This window comes from Chiloscyllium plagiosum, unplaced genomic scaffold (assembly GCF_037043375.1).
Source record: "Chiloscyllium plagiosum isolate Xiang-an unplaced genomic scaffold, Cpla_swu_hap1 HiC_scaffold_27, whole genome shotgun sequence".
In the NCBI taxonomy this organism is placed as follows: domain Eukaryota; kingdom Metazoa; phylum Chordata; class Chondrichthyes; order Orectolobiformes; family Hemiscylliidae; genus Chiloscyllium; species Chiloscyllium plagiosum.
The window spans coordinates 82,574,639-82,595,507 of record NW_028270165.1 but is presented as its reverse complement, the minus strand read 5'-3'; the positions used below and the strand labels follow the sequence as shown (position 1 = coordinate 82,595,507).

The following is a 20,869-nucleotide window of genomic DNA, read 5'->3' as shown; positions in this document are numbered from 1 at the left end:
CGATCCCCTTGATACTCAAGAACTGTTTCTGTCTCAGTGTTAACTATCCTCAGTTACCTGGCCTCCACAGCCTTCTGTGGCAATGAATTCCATCAGTTCACCACTCTGGCTAAAGAAATTTCTCCTAATCTCCATTCTGAAAGGTCTTCCCCTACTCTAAGGCTGTGCCCTCGGCTGCTAGTCTCTCCTTCCAATGGAAACATCTTCCCAACATCAACTCGTCCAGGCCATTGAGTATTCTGTTTGTTTCAATTAGATTCCCCTGAGTGTGGCCCGGTTAATCAGCATGAACCAGACCCTTCAGGATGAGGTACAGCAGGGATTAGGTTCAGCAAAGTCAGAATGGAGGGAGTATGTGGGATAGAGATTTTGTACTTCCAGGGAATAAGAATTACAGAGAGTTTGCTATAAATTAGAATTGATTGGATGGGGCAATGGGCCAGGGAGTGGCAGATGGAGATTAATTTAGGGAAATGTGATGTTTGCATTATGGTAAGGCAATCCAGGCAGCACAGTTAAGAGTGTTTCAGAACAAAGAGACCTTGGAGTGCAGATTCATTGTTCCTTGAAAGTGTTGTGGCTGTACAGGACATTGGTTAGGCCAGTTTTAAAATACTGCATTCAGTTCTGGTCTCCCTGCTACAGGAAAGATGGTGTGAAACTTTGAAAGGGGTCAGAAAAGACTTGAAAGGCTATTGTCAGAGTTGGAGGGTTTGATCTACAGAGAGAGGCTGAATCGGTCAGGGATATTTTCCTGGAGCATCGGACCTTCAGGGGTGACCTTATAAATGTTTATAAGGGGCATGGATAGGGTGAATGCAAAACTAGAGAGCAAATGTTTGAGGTGAGGGGGGAATGATTTAAAAGGGACATGAAGGGCAACTTGTTTCACACGGAATGTGGTGTATGTATTGAATAAGCTGTCACAGGAAGGGGTGGAGCCTGATACAATGACAGCATTTAAAAGGCATCTGGATGGGTACAAGAATAGGAAGCATTTAGAGGGATATGGGCCAAATGCTGGTAAATGGGACGAGATTAAGTTAGGATATCTGGGCGGCATATATGAGTTGGACTGTTTCTGTGCTGTATGACTGTCTGGTCTTTGGTGAAACCAGAAGTGTCATTGTGAAGACTGGACTTTCAGAGCAGCCTTCAAAGATGTTTTGTCCTTACTGGGAGCAGAAGAAGTTACAATGAAATCTTTCATTTATGAGATAGCACCTGAGTGAGTGAGTACATCTGAGATTTTGTGGAAAGTGGGATTTCATTGCACTGTGGGGATGAAACCCTACCCTATCCAGTCATTTCTGCTGGTAGGTGAGACCAGACCTCAAGATTAGTTGGAGTAGTTTTAGGATAGAGATGAGGAAGAACTGCTTTTCCCAGAGAATCGTGAATTTATGTAACTCTCTGCCCAGGGAAGCAGTAGAGGCAGCTTAATTGAGTATATTCAGGACACAGTTAGATGGGTTTTTGCATGGTAAAGGTATTAAGGGTAGTTGGGACAATGCAGGGAGGAGAAGCTGGGACAATGGAGAGATCAATCATGATCTAAATGAATGGCGAAGCAGGCTCGACAGGACAAATGACCTACTCCTGCTTCTATTACTATGAAACTCTAACCCTGCATTTCCCATGGCTAACCCACCTAACCTGCACATCTCTGGATACTATGGACAATTTAGCATGGCCAATCCAAATCCAGGCCAGTGAGCAATACAGTGATGTGAAAAATGAACATCCGAGAACGACAGAAAGACATGGAGAGTAAATGTCCTAGCAATCGAAACTGGATTCTAAAGGTCACAAAAACTGAAACTAAAAATGGTTTGTCTGAATGTGTGCTGCATTGCAGCAAAAGCGAATGAATTGACTGCACACGTTGAAGGGAACTCCTTCAATTAAAATATGGGACTCCTTACAGAGATATGGCTCCAGGATGACAAGGATTGGATCCTCAATATTGAGGAGGTGATAAAGGTAGAGGGTGCACAGGTAATCAAAGCACTGATCACAGGGAATCTGGTGTCAGCTCAGATTTCAGGTCCTGATTTCTCACCCTTCCTGGATTTCTGCTGATGCTTTGACCACCTTTTTCTTTTAACACCTTCCGGAACAATAAGTCAATCCAGACCCACAATCTCCCAGCCTGTTAACCATCCAGACAGCGAGTGTCGTCATAGCAGGGAATAAAACAAGAAATGTGAACCAAAATTAGAAATCAGTAGGTGCTTGTGCTTTATATTGTTCAATAGGAAGTAAACCAGAAATACTATTCTCCCAGGATTCCTACAGTGCCTTATTTGAGGAATTCTCTCACCCTTACATCGAGCTATTAGTACCCACTATGATTTACAACAATATTTATACCAACAGAAAAAAAAGTATCTGTTGTCAAATTGACATTGAGATATACAGCATGGAAACAGACTTTTTCTCTCTCTCATGCACACACATGCAGAAGTCCATGGGGGTGAATTTGTGTTTGCAGAATGATATTTGCATATGCATTCTATTTTCCTCAAAAAATGCACAATCTGCAGGCGGTTAATATATGTAATAGTTTGTAAATTCCACATTGGAAATAGAACCAGTCTGACTCTACACTAGGATACAGACAAATTCTGACCTTACACCTTTAATGCATTGTTTGAGCAGAGGTGTCTCCTTTTGTTATAAAGCCTTAAAGTTATCCTGGGAAGGTGCCTTACAGGAAGTTCTGGGATTTACATATTAATGATATCTGCAATCCATTGTAAAAGATGAAAGACTTAACGATCCAGATTTGTTCAATCTATCATTTCAATGCCAGGACACTGTAATGCTTTTCCAGAAATTCTGTGTCTTATGATCTTACACTCCACAGCCACCTGATGAAGGAGCAGTGCTCCAAATGCTAGTGCTTCCAAATAAACCCATTGGATGACAACCTGGTGTTATGATTTTTAACTTTGTCCAGGTAAGGTTTGATTGGCCAGGCCAAATTACCCATAGTGCCCAGGGATGTGCAGGTTAGGGTGGATTGGCGGTGCTAAATTACCCACAGTGCCCAGGGATGTGCAGGTTAGATGTATTTGTCAATGGGTAAATGTAGAGCAATAGGAGTAGGGGAATGGGTGTGGTGAGGTTGCCATTTGGAGGTTGGTGTGGACTTCTTAGAACAGTGAGGGTTCTCTGAAGAGAAGGGAGTTTTGTTAACTGTTCAGGAAGGGGGAGAGGGGGGAAGCCGTGGGTGGAGTGTGGGGAGAAAGAAATTTGTTCACTTGTAGCAACTGGAGTGAACCCAGGGAGGGAGCAGACTCTGCAAACTCAGATATGTGTCTTAATTACCCGGGGAAGGAGGGTTGGAAGGATAGGGTGCTACTGTTTTCCTAGTGCATCAGAGTGTGAGGAGTAATCTGATAGACTTTTTTAAAATCATGAGGGGCATGGATTGGGTAAATAGATGAGGTCTTTTCCTTGGGATGGGGAGTCCAGAACTCGAGGGTAATAGATTTAAGGTGAGGGCAGGGGGAGGGAGACTGCAAAGAGACCTAAGGGGCAACATTTTTACGCAGAGGATGGTGCATGTATGGAATGAGCTGCCAAAGGAAGTGGTGAAGGCTGGTACAATGACAATATTTAAAAGTCATCAGCATGAGTGTATGAAAAGGAAGGGTTCAAAGGGTTATGGACAAAGCGCTGGCAAATGGGACGAGATTAATTTTGGATATCTGGTTGGGCACAGAGGAATTTGACCGAAGTGTCTGTTTCTGTGCTGTACATCTCGATGACTCTGGCTTTCCACAAATGTTTGTCATGTCTATGTTCAGTTTCTCTCTGGTGGCGGTGTCAATGCCTTGATGTCTCATTTTGCTTACCCCCCCACTTCCTGGGAATGTTAACCATTTTGTCTGGTTGTTCTTCAAAAAGCTGCATTGCAGATTTACCCTGAATTGAGATTTTTTTGCTTCCCAAAATCCGACCTGCTCACTCTCAGCAATATCCCAGTGTTGTGAAAGATATTAAATTTCAGGTGGAGTTATCCAAAACTCAGAGATGTCAGTCTTGACGTCTTTGCTTTTCTGCCCCTATAAGATCCTGAATCAACACCTTCAGGAGAATGAGTTAGAATGGAGGGCGGGGAGAGGAGAGAGTGTGGGATAGTGCTTTCAATTTTGTGGAATAACAACACAAACAAATTGCTTGTTCTAAATTTTTATTCTGGACTGACAGTAATGAATTTTGTAATCTCTTTTGACAGAGTATTTGAAGATCTGAAGACGGAAGTTTCAAAATCAACAGATGAAGAACTTATGCCCAAAATGTCGACCCTCCTGCTCCTCAGGTGCTGCCTGACTTGCTGTGCTTTTCCAGTGCCGCACTTTTCGATACTGACTCTCCAGTGTCTGCAGTCCTCACTTCGACGTCAATGTCTGACAGTCACTCAATCCATCGGGACCACAAACATTTTTGACTGATTCTGTGAGAAGGAGCAAAACGTTTTGGTTCCTGTTTCAGTCCGTTCTCGGCATCTGTGGGACTGGATGAGAGACCCTACTGTTGGAGTGCACTGAGTGTGGAGCCTGAAACAGTTATAAAGCCTGGGAAGAGGAATTCACGGAGGGGAGGAGCTCTACACGTGTTGTGTGCGGCTGAAGCTTTGGCCATGGAGAAACCTGAGGAATCCCGCCCCGTGGAGAAACCGTGGAAGTGTGGCGACTGTGGGAAAGGCTTCCGTTTCCCATCTGCTCTGGCGATTCATCGTCACAGTCACACCGGGGAAAGGCCATTCCCCTGCACAGAGTGCGGGAAGGCCTTCAGCAATTCCTCCGACTTAGTGAGGCACCGGCGGGTCCACACCAGGGAGAGGCCCTTCAGCTGCCCCGAGTGTGGGAAGGCCTTCAGCAATTGCTCTGACCTGTTGAGGTACCGGTGGGTCCACACGGGGGAGCGGCCCTTCAGGTGCTCCACATGCGGGAAGGGCTTTACCCAGACCTCCACCCTGTTTGCCCACCGTCAGGTCCACACTGGGGAGAGGCTGTTCCTCTGCACCGAGTGCTGGAAGGGCTTCAGCAATTCCTTCGCCCTGCTGACCCACCAGCGGGTCCACACTGGGGAGAGGCCATTCCCCTGCACAGAGTGCAGGAAGACCTTCAACAGTTCCTCCGACAGGCTGAAGCACCAGCGGGTCCACACGGGAGAGAGGCCCTTCAGCTGCCCAGAGTGCGAGAAGGGCTTTACCCAGGCCTCTGACCTGCTGAGGCACCAGCGGGTCCACACAGGGGAGAGACCATTCACCTGCTATCAGTGCGAGAAGAGCTTTAGCCGCTCCTCCCACCTGCAGAGACACCAGAGAGTTCACATGCCATCGCAGGGGGTTTAAAACAGCAACGGCTGAGTGCCTTTATTGACTGGACTATCAACCCAGTTCCGGGAGCTGCCAAGGCACATGGCGGAATTGGAATTTGGTTAGAAATCGAGTTCAGAATCTAACAACGAAACAATTGTCAGGGAGGGGAGGGGCAACCCCCATCTGATTCACTCACAACCTTTTATGGGAAGGAAACTGCTGATGTGGGAACGGATTCACTCACTTGTCCCAGTGCATCCTTTACCTGGACTGGCTTACACGTGACTCCAGACCCACAGCAGTCTGGTTGACTATTCTGCACTCCTTCCCCCCCACCCCCCCTACTCCAGCCGATGAGGGGGGAGAAACCTACTTGGAGACAAGGTATGGGTTTAAATTGGTGCATGAGGTAATACTTCTAGTTTATTGCTATACCAAGGATTCAATTACAAAAGGGCAACTCTGTGCTGACAAATAGTAAAGAAAGTGGGGGTGAGGGGGCGGGGGGAGAAGTGTGTGCGCTTTGACCTTGAGCTGTTTTTTAAAAAAAAAGATACTTTTTCTACACCTTTTTGCTGGGGGGATCCGAAGCTGTAACGAGGTTGGGTCGCAATAAAGGTTACCTGAACTTACTGCCGGGCTCAGACTCTCATTGAAAGCTTTGAGCTCCAAGAGGTTTTTGTTTAAAAGCTGCTCATTTCTTTCAGCTTCCTGCGCTAAATTTCCAATGTCATGTATCAGATGGAGCAGTGAATGAGTAGCTAGTATCATTAGAAATTGTAAATTTTTTAGGAATGCAGGCACTGCAATGTTTTATCAGCAGTGTAAAGTTTCCTGGCGGAAGTGTTCACCAGAAACGTTGTGGAGGTGTCAGTGTTGGACTGGTGTGCACAAAGTTAAAATCTCACAACACCTGGTTATAGTCCAACAGGTTTATTTGGAAGCACTAGCTTTCAGAGCACTGCTCCTTCATCAGGTAGCTGTGGAGCAGGATCAGAAGACACAGATTTTATAGCAAAAGATCACAGTGTCATGCAACTGATAGGATATATTGAACAAACCTTGATTGCTGTTAAGTCTTCCATCTTTTCGAATGGGTTGCAGGTTTCTGTTCATTAATATGTAAATCCCAGAACCACTTTTAATTCATGTTCTCAAGATGACTTAAGGTTTTATAAAAATAGGTAACATCTCAGCTCAGACAATGCATGAAAGGTGAGAGGTTCGGTCTGTCTGTATCCCAAACTTGAATCAGACTGGTTCTATTTCCAAAGTATGAGTTGATAAAATATTACATGGATTGATTGCTTTCATTAACTGCCTGCCGATTTTTCCACAAAAAGCACGCGTTGAATCTATCTGCAAATATAATACTGCAAACGCAAATTCATCCCATGGACATGTATGTATGTGCGTGCATGAGAGAGTAGTGTGAGTGTGTGTTTTTGTATGATGGAGTATGAGCCTGTGAGAGGGTGTGTGCACTGGTGGATTTGTGTGTGTCTGAGAGAGACCATGTGTATGAGAGAGGGTCTGTGTGAGGGTGAGAGAGTGTAGGGTGGAGTGGGGTCACCCAAGGTTATCCTCATGGGTTATGAACTTGGCCATCAACCTCTGCTCAGCCACTGAAAACAGTTAAGCAGTGACATAACACACATTGGAGAGGATAGAGTGTCATAGAAGGTGGGAGGCTCTGGATGCTATCATCCAGGGTAAACACACGCTGGAGGACCTTCGGCTCAGATAGATTCAGCTGGAAGCCAGGCTGCAGACACGGTGGTGGTGGTGGTGGTGGTGGTGGTGGTGGTGGGTGGGGGGATCTTAACCGGACACTTTATTCTGGGAGACAGTCATTCCCCTCAGGACAGCCTTCTGATTGGGTCAGGGATTGTCTCCGTTCTCTGCAGTTGCCAGCTGGAGGCCAGATTACATTGGTGTCTGCCTGGTGCCAGGATTCAGGAACCGATAAGAAGAGGGAGAGAGAATGGATGGTGGTGACTCTACCTGGGAAATGGCTTATTTTTAAAATTAAGAATAGCTAAAATGATATATTCAGAAACATTATTAAAGCATGTTCAATTTCATAAAAAAAGCTGCAGACATCTTTTGAAACTCACATTGAAATATGTGCAGTTAGGCCACAGGTGAGGACAGGCTGTAATGGGTGAATGGCCTATTCCTAGTCTTGTGAAATTGGCTCAGACTATGTCAAAAAAGAATCATAGAATTGTAGAGCACAGAAACAAAGCCTTTGGTTCTGACCGACCAGATATCCTAAATTAACCTAGTCTCATTTGCCAGCACTTTGCCCATATCCCTGTAAACCTTCCTATTCATGTCCCTATCCAGATACCTTATAAATGTTGTAATTGTATCACTTCCTCTGGCAGCTCATTCAATTTACGCACCACTCTCTACGTGAAACAAGTTGCCCCATAGGACACTTTTAAGTTTTCCCCCCCTCACCCTAAACTACTTCTACTTCTGGACCTCCCCGCCCCAGGGGAAATACCTTGTCTATTTACATTATCTATGCCCCTCATGATTTTAAAAACCTCTATAAGGTTACCCCCTCAGCTTCCAATACTCCAGAGAAAACAGTCCCAGCCTTTTCAGCCTCTCCCTGTAGCTCCAAACCTAACAACATCCTTACAAGTCGTTTCTCAACCCTTTCACGTTTCACAACATTCTTCCCACTGAGTGATCCAATAGGCTGTGAACAATCTATTTTTGTTGGGGTGTAAAGAGGGCAATTCTTAAGGCCAGTTAACTTTCACACTATTTTTCTCTCAAATCTTTCCCCACTTACCCTAAACCTATGCCCTCTCGTTTAGGACCCCGACCCCGGGGAAAAGATATACAAAAGTTGAGCAGCCAAACAAATGCAAAAGAACTAAGAAGTCGAGCCACAGATGGGGCAAAGAAAGTGGCTCCAGCCTTTTTTCTCCTATTGGCAATTGGACACTTCAAATCTGTCAGTAATACCACCTCCCAGGGTCTCCAGCGTCTCTGTGGCAGCAAGCACTGCGCATGCTCCTCGGAGTCAGCAAGAAAACTGCGCCAGCTGCTCGGTGTCCGCGCACGCGGCTCGCGCCCTTCTTTTGATGGACCAATAGGAAGCATGGAGGACCGGAAAGAGACTGGTCCTCCTGCCAATCAGAGCGCCCCTATTGTGTGAATGCGGAAGTTGGAGCATGAGTTTCGGAAGTTGCTGTTGTTGCTCCTCTCTCTCTGAATAAAGATTGAACTTCACCCCAGACTGCAACCTCCTTCCTCTGTCCAACATCTGTGAGTACCGCACTCTCTTTTCTAAATTCTGAGATTCAGTTGTTGACTTGCAGCAACTGAAAGGAAATGGGGTGAATCGGGGGTTGGGGGAACAGACTCTGCAAGCGTTGGTTCAGGTCTGTGTCTCCATTGGCAAACGCGTTACCACAATGTGATGATTTTGCCTTTGCTGTGGAAGAAAATGCAGAAAAAAGGTGCATTGTTTAAATGGTGATATAGTGGGATGTGGACAAAGTGAGGACTGCACATGCTGGAGATTAGAGTCGAAAAGTGTGGTGCTGGAAAAGCACAGCAGGTCAAGCAGTATCCGAGGACCAGGATTGTTGGTGATTTGGACACGAGCCCTTCGTCAGGAATGATGTGTGGATGTACAAAGGGGCCTCAACATCCTTCCACACCAGTCACTGCCAGTTGTCAGACTGGCAATCATCAAGGCAAGTGGTATATTAGCAAGAGTTCAGAAGTTGGGATTGCTTTCTGTGATCAGGCAGCCATTGAATATATTCAAGCCTGCGTTCATCTGATTTCTGAACAACAAAAAAGTGGATGGTGATGGGGGAAGGCAAAAATAATAGTTTTAAGACCAGTACAGAACAGTTACAGAGTCATACAGCACAGAAACAGACACTTCAGTCCAACTAGTCCATGCTGAATATATTCACAAACTAAACTAGTCTCATGTAGTTTGGCCCATATCCCTCTGAACCTTTCCTACTCATGTACTTATCCAAATGTCTTTTAAATGTTGTTACTGTACCTATATCCACCACTTCCTTAGGACATTGATTTCACACACAAACTACTCTCTTTCAAAAAAAGGTGTTCCTCATGTCTTTTTAAAATCTTTCTCCTCTCTCCTTAAAAGTTTGCTCCCTAATCTTGAAACCCCCATCTGAAGGAAACAGCACCAGCCACTCACCTCATTGACAACCCTCTTGGTTTTATAAACTTCTCAACTCCTGTGCTCCTGTGAAAAAAGTCCCAGCCTATACTTAGATGTAGGTATATTCATATCCAGTTATGATCTGTTCAGTGCTGGTGCATGCTCAAAAGACCAAATGGCCTACTCCTGCTCCCAATTCTCTCACACTGTGTCCAAGACAGCAAGAGATCATAAAACATAGGAGCAGAAATTAGGCCATTCAGCCCATCAAGTCTGCTCATACTACACAACTGTGGTTGATAAGTTTCTCAACCTCATTCTCCCACTTCCTCCCCGTAACCCTTGATCCCCTTGATACTCAAGAACCTATCTATCTCAGTTTTAAATACCCTCAGTGACCTAGCCTCCACAGCCTCATGTTGCAATAAATTCCACAGATTCACCACTCTCTGGCTGAAAAGTTTCTCCTTTATCTCCTTTCTAAAAGGTCTTCCCTTTTCTAGTCTCTGGTCTCTCCCACCAATGGAAACATCTTCCCAATGCCCACTTTGTTTAGGCCTTTCAATGTTCTGTATGTTTCAATTATATCTCCCCTGAGTGAGAGTGTGGGCCTGTGTTATGGACTAAGCCAGACCACTCAAAACATTCTTAAGCAGGCAGCCCCAGACCTTAACTTTGCAATTTGATTTGGTAAGTGCACAGTGAAAATTACCTGGAGTAAGTTAGCTCGGTTGACTACTAGATTTTAAAACAGACAAAATTTTATTCACAAAATTACACAATGAAACACAAAGATCAGAATAAAGAAAACCCTACAGAACTCAACCTTGCCAACTAGACTCAGTTATGCTGTTCTGAATATACACAACAGTCCCAATAAGCCAACTCCCTTTGAAAACCAGTATAAATGGAACACCTGCTTATAGGTTGAAGTTGAGAGGCGAAAAGAGAGAGAGTTTCCACATAGCTCCCTGTTGAACTGCCAACCAGTTGAATACTGAACTAAAACTGCTCAGCTCACTCCCCTTTCTTTATACAGGTCACTTCTAAAACATGACCAATTTGGCCTGAAGTCACACCTGTTTACATATCAACAAAAGGCCTTTCAAAATCCATTTCATCCACGTTCAAACCAGACTGATCAGAACTCGGCTGGTTTATTACCTCTCTGAAAAAGTCATGGACAGAGTCTCCTTGAGCCAGGGAAAAGCTTTTAGTCAAAAAAGGAACTACCTTTGTGCCACCTGTTAATCAGCATGAACCAGACCCTTCAGGATGAGGTACAGCAGGTATTAGGTTCAGCAAAGTGAGAATGGAGGGAGAGTGTGTGAGATGGAGATTTTCAGCTTCCAGGGAATAAGAGAGGAAAAAGAGTTTGCTGTAAATTAGAATTGATCGGATGGGCCAATGGACCGAGGAGTGGCAGATGGAGTTTAATTTAGAGAAATATGAGGTGTTGCATTTTGGTCAAGCAATCCAGGCAGGACTGGCACAGTGAAGGGGAGTGTCACAAAACAGAGATCTTGGAGTGCAGGTTCATGGTTCCTTGAAAGTGAGTCTTAGGAGGTCATGGAGTGGCTGTACAGGACATTGGTTAGGCCACTTTTAGAATACTGTATTCAGTTCTGGGCTCCCTGCTACAGGAAAGATGTTGTGAAACCTTGAATGGGTTCAGAAAGGTTTTTCAAGGCTGTTGCCAGAGTAGGAGAGTTTAAGACACAGAAAGAGGTTAAATAGGCCGGTGAAAATTTTCCGTGGAGCACTGGAGGTTGAGGGGTGACCTTATAGATGTTTATAAGGGGCAGGATAGGATGGGTACCCAGGATAGGGGAGTCCAAAACTAGATGGCATATGTTTGAGGTGAGAGGGAATGATTTAAAAGGGACCAGAGGAGCAACGTTTTCAAAGAGGGTGATGGAGTCTGATACAATTACTACAAAATTTCAAAGGCATCTGGATGGGAATATGAAGTGGAAGAGTTTAGGGGGATATGGGCCAAATGCTGGCAAATGATTTAGATTAATTTAGGATTTCTTGTTGGCACAGATGAGTTGGGTTGAAGGGTCTGTTTCTGTGCTGTATGACTCTAATCATCTTCGGTGAAAGCAGACATGTGGTTGTGAAGACTGGACTTTCAGAGCAGCTTTCAAAGATGTTTTGCCTTGTCTGGGAACAGAAGAAGTTGCAATTAAATCTTTTATTTGTGAGACAGCAACTGAATGAGTGAATACATCTTGGAAAGTGAGAATTTATTGAACTGTGGGGATGAAGCCCTACCCTATCCAGTCATTTCTGCTGGTAGATGAGACTCTGACTCAATAGGGGGAATAGATTTAGGACAGAGATGAGGAGGAACTGCTTTTCCTGGAGAGTAGTGAATCTATGGAATTTTCTGCCAAGGAATCAGGAGAGGCAGCTTCATTAAGTATATTCAAGACACAGTTGGATGGGTTTTTGCAATGGTAGGGGAATTAAGGGGAGTTGGGACAATGGAGGTAGGAGTAGCTGAGACGATGGATAGGTCAGTCATGAGCTTAATGAATGGCTGAGGAGGCTCGATGAGCCAATGGCCTACTCCTGCTTCTATTACTATGGAACTATAACCCTGTATTTCCCATGGCTAACCCACCTAACCTGCATATCCCTGGACACTCTGGGCAATTTAGCCTGGCCAATCCAAATCAAGGCCAGTGAGCAATGTCGTGATCTGGAGAATTAACATCAGAGAATGATAGAAAGGGACAAGGAGAGTAAATATACCAGCAATCAAAACTGGATTCTAAAGATCACAAAAATTGAAACTAAAAACGGTGTGTCTGAATGTGTGCTGCATTGTAACAAAAGCGAATGGATTGATTGCACACATTGAAGAGAATAATTATGATCTGTGACTCCTAATGGAGACATGGCTTCAGGATAACAAGGATTGGATCCTGAAAATTGAGGGGGGTAGTCAAATGGAAAGCAAGACAATGGGAGAGGTGCTAATGAAAGCACTGATCACAGGGTAATCTGGTGTCAGCTCAGATTTCAGGTCCTGGTTTCTATGTCCTCTGTTGATTTTCCTGTTCCAACAGAGTAAAATGTGGGTCTGCTCTCAGCTCTGTTGGATTTCTGCTGAAGCTTTGACCCCGACCCCACCCCCACCCCCACCCCTTTACACTTCTGGAACAATAAAACATTCAGTGAATTGAGACCCAACCCACAATCTCCAGTCTCTCAAACCAATCAGACACAAGAGTGTAGTCATAGCATGGAATCAAACAAGAAAAATTAAACAAAGTTAAATATATAGGTGCTCGTGCTTAATTAGATTAGATTCCTTTCGTATGGAAACAGGCCCTTCTATTAAAGTCCACACTGACCCTCCGAAGAGTAACCCACCCAGACCCATTCCCCTACATTTACCCCTATCTAATGCACCTAACATTATGGGCAATTTAGCATGACGAATTCACCTGACCTGCGCAACTTTGGACAGTGGGAGGAAACAGGAGCACTCGGTGGAAACCCACTCAGACCCGGGGAGAATGTGCAAACTCCACACAGAATCAAACCCAGGTCCCTCGTGCTGTGAGGTAGCAGTACTAACCACTGACCCACCGTGCTACCCCCAAATGTTTGTTCATTAGGAAGTAAACCAGAAATAGAGATTTCCCAGCATTCTTATAGAATGAGCTGCCTACTTGAGGAATACTCTCTCCCTTACATCTAACTATTAGTACCCAGCTATGATTTACAACAATATTTACACCAACGTAAATAAAGCATTTGTTATCGTACAGACATAGAGATATACAGCACGGAAAGAGACTTTCTCTCTCCCTCATGCATGCATGCACACACATAACTGATAGGAAGTTCTAGGATTTACATATTGTTGATACCTGCAACCCATTCTAAACGATGAAAGACTTAATCCAGGTCTGTTCAATATGTAATTTCAGTGGCAGGGCACTGTAATGTTTTTCCATGAACTCTGTGCCTTATGATCTTATTCTCCACAACCACCTGATGAAGGAGCAGCGCTGTTAACACCAGTCCTTCCAAATCAACCTGTTGGGTGTTTGATTTTTAACTTTGTCCAGGTTAGGTTGGATTGGCCAAGCTAAATTACTCATAGTGCTCAGGGATGTGCACGTTAGGTGCATTAGTCAGGGCAATAGGGGGATGGGTGTAGGTGGGTTCCCCTTCGGAGGGTCGGTATGGACTCCTTGGGCCGAGTGGCCTGCTTCCACACTCTGGGAATTCTCTGAAAGGAAGGGATTACCCAATTGCAAACTGCAGGGCTGCGCAGGCGCAGTGGGCGGAGCTGTTGGCCTTTCCCCGCCCCCTCGCTTCATCTATGACGTCATAACGCGGAAGTGGCCCTGTCCGTTTCAGAGTGAAACTCCCTCCCTCTGGGCAACTCTTCATCCTGGGAGGGAGTGGGGGTAAAATCTGTTCACTTGGAGCAACTGGAGTGATTCCAGGAAGGGGGCAGACTCTGCAAACTCAGGAATGTGTCTTAGTTACCCGGGTGAGGAGGGATGGGATGGGGCTGTTTTCCCTCCTGTGCCAGAGACTTAGGGGTGACCTTATAGACTTTTTATAAAAGCATGAGGGGCATGAGTAGGGTAAATATACAAGGGCTTTTCCTTGGGATGGGGGAGTCCAGAACCAGAAGATAATAGGTTTAAGGTGGGGGGAAGATTTAAAAGGGACCTAAGGGGCAACGTTTTCATGCAGAATGTGATGTGTGTAAGGAATGAGCTGCCAGAGGAAATGGTGGATGCTGGCATCTGGATGGGTGTTTGAATAGGAAGGGTCCAGAGGGAATGGGCCAAGTACTGACAAATGGGACGAGATTGATTTTGGGTATCAGGTTGGCACGGAAGAGATTGACCGAAGGGTCTGTTTCTGTGCTGTGTATCTCTATGACTCTGGCTTTCTACTAACATATGTACAGTTTCTCTCTAGTGTCGGTGTTAATGCTTTGATGTCTCCTTTCCCCCCACTTCCCAGGGACGTTAATGTGAGAACAGAGGGAGAGAGAAAGGGAGAGAGTGAGATGGTGCTTTCAATTTTGTGGACTAACTAAAGAAAAGAACGTTCCCCCAAAAGTAGAAATGCTTGTTTTGAATTTCTACCCTGGACTGACACTGATGACTTTTGTAATCTCTTTTTACAGAGTATTTGGCGATCTGAGGACGGAAGTTTCCAAATTAACAGATGAAGGGCTTATGCCTGAAATGTCGACTTTCCTGCTCCTCGGATGCTGCCTGACCAGCTGTGCTTTTCCAGCACTGACTGTCCAGTAACTACAGTCCTCACTTTGTTGTCAATGTCTGACAGTCATTCAATCCATCGAGACTGCAACAATGTTTGACTGTGATTCTATGAGAAGGAGCAAAGCTTTTTGGTTCCTGTTTGAGTACGTTTTCAGCATCAATGGGACTGGATAAAAGTCCCTATTGTTGCAGCGCACTTGAGTGTGAAGCCAGAAACAGCTATATGTCCTGGAAAGAGGAATTCACGGTGAGGAGGGGCTCTATACGCATTTGTGTACAGCGGAAGCTTCGGCCATGGAGAAACCTGAGGAATCCCACCCCGTGGAGGAATCATGGAAGTGTGGCGACTGCGGGAAAGGCTTCCGTGCTCCATCTGCCCTGGAGATACATTGGCGCAGTCACACCGGAGAGAGGCCATTCACCTGCCCCAAGTGTGGGAAGGCCTTCAGCAATTCCTCCGCCCTACTGAGGCACCGATGGGTCCACACCGGGGAGAGGCCCTTCAGCTGCCCCGATTGTGGGAAGGACTTCTGCTATTCTTCTGACCTGCAGACCCACTTACGGGTCCACACGGGGGAGAGGCCGTTCTCCTGCACTGTGTGTGGGAAGGCCTTCAGCACCTCCTCCACCCTACTGACCCACAGGCGGGTCCACACTGGGGAGAGGCCATTCCCTTGTTCCGAGTGCAGGAAGGGGTTCACTCAGGTGGGCAAGTTGCGGACGCACCAGCGGGTCCACACTGGGGAGAAGCCTTTCAGCTGCCCCGAGTGTGGGAAGGTCTTCAACAATTCCTCTGCCCTTCAGACCCACAAGTGGGTCCACACACAGGAGAGGCCTTTCCCCTGCACAGAGTGCGGCAAGATCTTCAGCAATTCCTCCTCCCTGCTGAAGCACCAGCGGGTCCACACAGGAGAGAGGCCCTTCAGCTGCCCCGAATGTGGGAAGGGCTTTACCCAGGCGTCGGTCCTGCTGATCCACCAGCGGATCCACATAGGTGAGAAGCCTTTCTGCTGCCCTGAGTGTGGGAAGGGATTCACTCAGATGGGCAACTTGCGCACGCACCAGCGGGTCCACACGGGGGAGAAGCCCTTCATCTGTCCCAAGTGCGGGAAAGCCTTCAGCGATTCCTCCACCCTGCTGAAGCACCAGCGGGTCCACACGGGGAAGAGACCATTCCCCTGCCCCAAGTGTGGGAAGGCCTTCAGCAATTCCTCTGACCTGCTGAAGCACCAGCGTGTCCACACGGGGGAGAGGCCATTCCCCTGTCCCGAATGTGGGAAGGCCTTCAGCGATTCCTCCGCCCTGGTGAAGCATCAGCGGGTCCACACGGGGGAAAGGCCCTTCAGCTGTCCTGAATGTGGGAAGGGCTTTACCCGGGCAGCCACCCTGCGGAGGCACCAAGGAGTTCACGTGCCATCGCAGGGGGATTGAAGGAGCGACTGTCGAGTGCCATTATGGACTGGGCTACCAACCCAGTTCTGGAACTCCCAGGTTTGAATCCCACCGCAGCAGATAGCATATTTGGAATTCGGTCAGAAATCTGGAGGTCAGAATGTAACAATGAAACCATCGGGCGGGGTGTGGGGAAGCCCCATTCTGATTCAGTCACGTCCTTTTCACGGAAGGAAACTGCTGTTGTGGGAAAGGATTCTCTCAGTCGTCCCAGCTGCATCCTTTCCCTGGTCTGGCCTACACATGACTGCAGACCGACTGCAGTGTAGTTGACTCCACCTGCTTCCCCCCACTTCTTTCCCTCCCGGAAGAGAGATGTTCTTCCATTTCTAACCTTGGATAACCCAACTGAGTCATTTTTACTGATAGCTCCATCATCATTTTACTGCTGGATTTTTTGGGAGAAAATTTCTATCCTGTGAAGGCAGGGAAATTTAAAGAAAAGGCTGTTAAAAGCATTTTAACTGTGGCCCCACGAGCTCTCGTGGAACAGTGCATTTGCTATAAACATTTCAGAGAAATTCTGTCTAACTGTTGGACTGAAAATAGTTTCCCCATTGAATGTTAAACAGCTATTGAGAACATTGCACATTATAAAGTGCGTTCCTGAGGAACGGAGGAGGATTGAACTTGCCAACGTGAACCACATTTTGCAGAGAGAGGAAATTTCTCAGGATTGAAGAGGTTGATAGAAGTCAACAATTGTCAAATTATTTCATGAAAAGTACAGCTGGTATGGGGAGATGACTGGGGATCACAGAAGAGGAGTATCTGTTATGAGCACATAGAAACAAACCCTTCAGTCCAGGCCAACCAGATATCCTAAAGTAATCTAGTGACCTATTTGCCAGCATTTGGCCCATATCCCTCTGATTCCTTCCTTATTCATGTCCCCATCCAGATGCATTTTTTTTTCTTCGGAGAATACTTGGGTGAGAGCCTAGATATTGTTATTGCTCATCCTTTCCCTTTGTGCTAATTGTAGCTGGAGAAGCCTGAAATCTGAAAGGGATTTCCTGAAAAAAACATTGATTCAAGGTTGGGCTCAGTGATGGATTTTCTAAAGCTTTGCTATTGTAGTTTCAATTCGCCAAAAAAACTTTCAGTCATTGTTGTCCAAGACAGAGTAGATATTCATTTAAGATATAATTGAGATATATATGTTCTTCACAATGTTTTTCCTTCATTACCAGTGATTGTCTGTCATTGGTACATTGAGCATCATCTTTTAGTGATTCAACAGATATGATTTGAATTGAATTCTGTAAGATGGTTTTGTATTTTATTTAACTTTGTGTTAAAGATTTCGTTTTCATGACTTTATTAAAATATCTTAATGTATTATAATGAAGCAGCTAATTTATTCTGAAGTTATTTCAATTAGTTGGTCAATTGCCAAATAATAGCTGCATAACTGTTGTAAATATTGATACACAGGAAAGCTATTTTGTTTAATATATTTGTAAAGATCTTATCAAAACTATAAAATTGTTTTTCATATGAAATAAAATTTGCAGTGTTTTATCAAATGGTTGAAAGTAACTTTGCACTTAATTGCTCTGTTTGGGATTAAACATTGTGACTTTGAAAGATTATTTTTATCAGAGTTAATGGTGAGTGTATTAACAAACGAATGTTGCCATTTGCTCTTGAATTACCTCAAACTCAATTTGAAATTCTTGAATGAGTTGAATAAGGTGTACAAAGTGAATATTTATTGCACTTTGCTGAAATTCTCTGCACTGCCAATGTATTTGGTTAAACAAGATATGTATCTCTCCTGATAACTTTGTATTTCTTTGATATTTTGTTTGTCAGTGCTAGTGCCCAAACATCCTAAATAAAAACGTTTTGGCATTTGGTGAAGTTGTGAATTTTCAGTCTGTTTCACAATTAAATGACACAACCAATCTAAAGATTAAATACATATAACAACGTCAAAGAGATTGTGATAATAGAAAGTCAACATGTAGAGTTGCCAATGAAACATAAACCGTGGCTGCTCTGAATTTGGTACAGACTGAATGTCAATTGAAATGATCAGAATTAGTAGACATGATGGCATTGTGCACAAACTGTGTGTAGTGTGAGTTCAGAATTTTTCTGATCACTTAATTCTGACACATGCAGTGATGGCAGCATCATAATTTGTTTATGGACTGTGAGCATCACTGGCAAAGCCAGTATTTTTCATCATCCCTTATTTTCCTTGAATATTGGTTGGGGACAAGATGAGCTGAAAATGTGTTGCTGGAAAAGTGCAGCAGGTCAGGCAGCATCCAAGGAGCAGGAGAAATGACGTTTCGGGCATGAGCGCTTCTTCAGGAATGATTCTGCTCCTGCTCCTTGGATGCTGCCTGACCTGCTGCGCTTTTTCAGCAACACATTTTCAGCTCTGATCTCCAGCATCTGCTGTCCTCACTTTCTCCTCCGAGGACAAGATGAGGTTGAGTTGCAAGGCCTACTGGCTTGCACTCTCCCCGACAAAACGGAGACTTTGGGAGGAGAACAAAAATTGGAAGTTTACTTAAATATTGATGCTCCCATTTATCTCTCTCAAAAGGTAATTCTTTGATCCATCAAATTTGTAATGGCTCTTTTATAGAGTCATAGAGATGTACAGCACAGTATTCTTCCAGTAACAGAGTGACCAGAACTGTACTCAGTACTCTAGAAGTGGCCTCACCAACATCCTGTACAACCTCAACATGATGTCCCAACTCCTATACGCAGTAGTGGGAACAATAAAGGCAATGGTGCTAAATGCCGCCTTAACCACCCTGTCCACCAATGATGCAACTTTCAAAGAACTATGTATCTGAATGCCCCTCCACACCAACGTTTCTCTGTTTCACAACATGGTCCAGGGCTCTATCCTTAACTGTACAAGTCCTGCCCACCCTTGTTTTAGGAAAATGCAAGCCCTCACTTTTATTCATACGTCTCTCACAGCTAACTGATGAAGGAGCAGTGTTCCAAAAGCAAGTGCTTCCAAATAAACCTGTTGGATTATAACGTGGTGTTGTGTGAATTTTAACTTTATACACCCCAGTCCAACACCGGTTCCTCCACATCATTTCTAGTGAATAGAGCCCACACCTCCCGGTGCTGCCAGGAAACTTTACAATGCTGATGTAACATCACAGTACCTGCAGTCCTGAAAAGTTTACAATTTCTAACGATACTAGCTCCTCATTCACTGCTCCATCTGATACACGACATTGGAAACTTAGTGCAGCAGGCTGAAAGAAATGAGCAGCTTTAAAACTCAAACCTCTTGGAGCTCAAAACTTTTAATGAGAGCTTGAGCCTGGCGGTAAGTTCAGGTAACCTTTATTGTGACCCAACTTTGTTACAGCTTCAGATCCCCCCAGTAAAAAGGCATGGAAAACGTAGCTGCTTTTTCAACAACTCTAGGTCAAAGCGCGCAAACACCACCCCACCTCACTTCCTTTACTATTGGTAACCACCAAGTTGTCCCTTTGTAATTGGATCCTTGGTACAACCTTAATCCAGAGGAAGTATTGCCTCACTCAGCAATTTCAACCCAGACCCTGTCTCCATGTAAGATTCTCCCAGCCCATCTGCTGGGGGAGGGTGGTTGGAGAGTTGGGGCAGTGTAGAGTCAACAAGATTGCTGTGGGTCTGGAGTCACCTGTTGGTGAGTCCAGGTAAAGGATACAGCTCGGGTGACTGAGTGAATCCTTTCCTCAAAAGGATGAGAGTGAATGAGATGGGATTCGTAACCACCCCGCCCCCCCACTCAGCCATCACTCCTTCAATCCCCCTGCAATGGCTCGTGAACTCGCTGGTGCCTCTGCAGGTGGCAGGAGTGGGTGAAACCCTTCCCACACTCTGAGCAGCTGAAGGGCCTCTCCCCAGTGAGGACCCGCTGCTGGGTCAGCAGGGTGGAGGCCCGAGTAAAGCCTTTCCTGCACTCGGGGCAGCTGAAGGGCCTGTCCTCTATGTGGACCAGCCGGTGCCTCAGCAGGGTGGAGGAATCACTGAAGGTCTTCCCACAGTGAGGCAGGAGAACGGCCTCTCCCCGGTATGACTGCGCCAATGAGTCTGCAGGGCAGACGGGGCACAAAAGCCTTTCCCACAGTTGCCACACTTCCACGGTTTCTCCATGGGGCGGGATTCCTCGGGTTTCTCCATGGCCGTAGCTTCAGCTGCAAACAATCATGTGTGCAGCTCCTCCCTGGCGTGAATTCCTCTTTACAGGCCGTATAGCTGTTTCAGGCTCCACACACAGTGCGCTGCAACAGTAGGGTCTCTCATCCAGTCCCACTGATGCTGAAAATGTACTGAAACAGGAACCAAAAAGCTTTCCTCCTTCTTACAGAATCATGGTTGAAAATTGTTGCAGTCCCAATGGATTGAGTGACTGTCAGACATTGACGTCAAAGTGAGGACTGCAGACGCTAGACAGTGAGTGTCGAGAAGTGCAGCACTGGAAGAACACAGCAGGTCAGGCAATATCAGAGCAGCAGGAGAGTCTGTTTTGGGCATAAGGCCTTCAGCTGTTCATTTTGAAACTTCAGATCTCAAATACTCTGTAAAAAGAGATTACAAAAGTTATCACTGTCAGTCCAGGGTAGAAATTCAGAACAGTTAAGAACATTCTGCAGAAAGTAGAAT

At 45.4% G+C, this 20,869-nt stretch overlaps 3 protein-coding genes across 4 annotated transcripts in view; all 3 read left to right on the top strand.

Annotated features, from left to right (window-relative positions):
- LOC122544886 (uncharacterized) overlaps positions 1–20,869 on the top strand; it is a 195,840-nt gene that overhangs the window by 11,545 nt on the left and 163,426 nt on the right. The window lies entirely within an intron of this gene.
- LOC148144725 (uncharacterized) lies at positions 1,737–6,419 on the top strand. Its single transcript, XM_087975737.1, has 2 exons — positions 1,737–1,770; positions 4,476–6,419. Exons 1-2 carry the CDS (start codon positions 1,737–1,739, stop codon positions 5,366–5,368), a joined length of 927 nt encoding a protein of 308 aa, XP_087831863.1. The 3' UTR covers positions 5,369–6,419.
- Positions 8,524–16,284, top strand: LOC148144724 (uncharacterized). 2 transcript variants are annotated; one of them, XM_087975052.1, is made up of 2 exons: positions 8,524–8,623; positions 14,677–16,284. In XM_087975052.1, the coding sequence occupies exon 2, from the start codon at positions 15,071–15,073 to the stop codon at positions 16,205–16,207; it is 1,137 nt and encodes a 378-aa protein (XP_087831178.1). In that variant the 5' UTR covers positions 8,524–8,623; positions 14,677–15,070; the 3' UTR covers positions 16,208–16,284. The 2 variants fall into 2 exon arrangements, with proteins under 2 accessions (XP_087831178.1, XP_087831179.1); XM_087975053.1 differs by lacking the exon at positions 8,524–8,623 and adding an exon at positions 13,891–14,025.

Excerpts from the sequence above, each read along its gene's own strand:
- LOC148144725 (XM_087975737.1), top strand. The coding sequence starts at position 1,737 with ATGAACATCCGAGAACGACAGAAAGACATGGAGA. Across the intron at positions 1,771-4,475 it reads ACGACAGAAAGACATGGAGA|GAGCAAAACGTTTTGGTTCC; the intron begins GTAAATGTCCTA and ends TTCTGTGAGAAG.
- LOC148144724 (XM_087975052.1), top strand. The coding sequence starts at position 15,071 with ATGGAGAAACCTGAGGAATCCCACCCCGTGGAGGAATCATGGAAGTGT.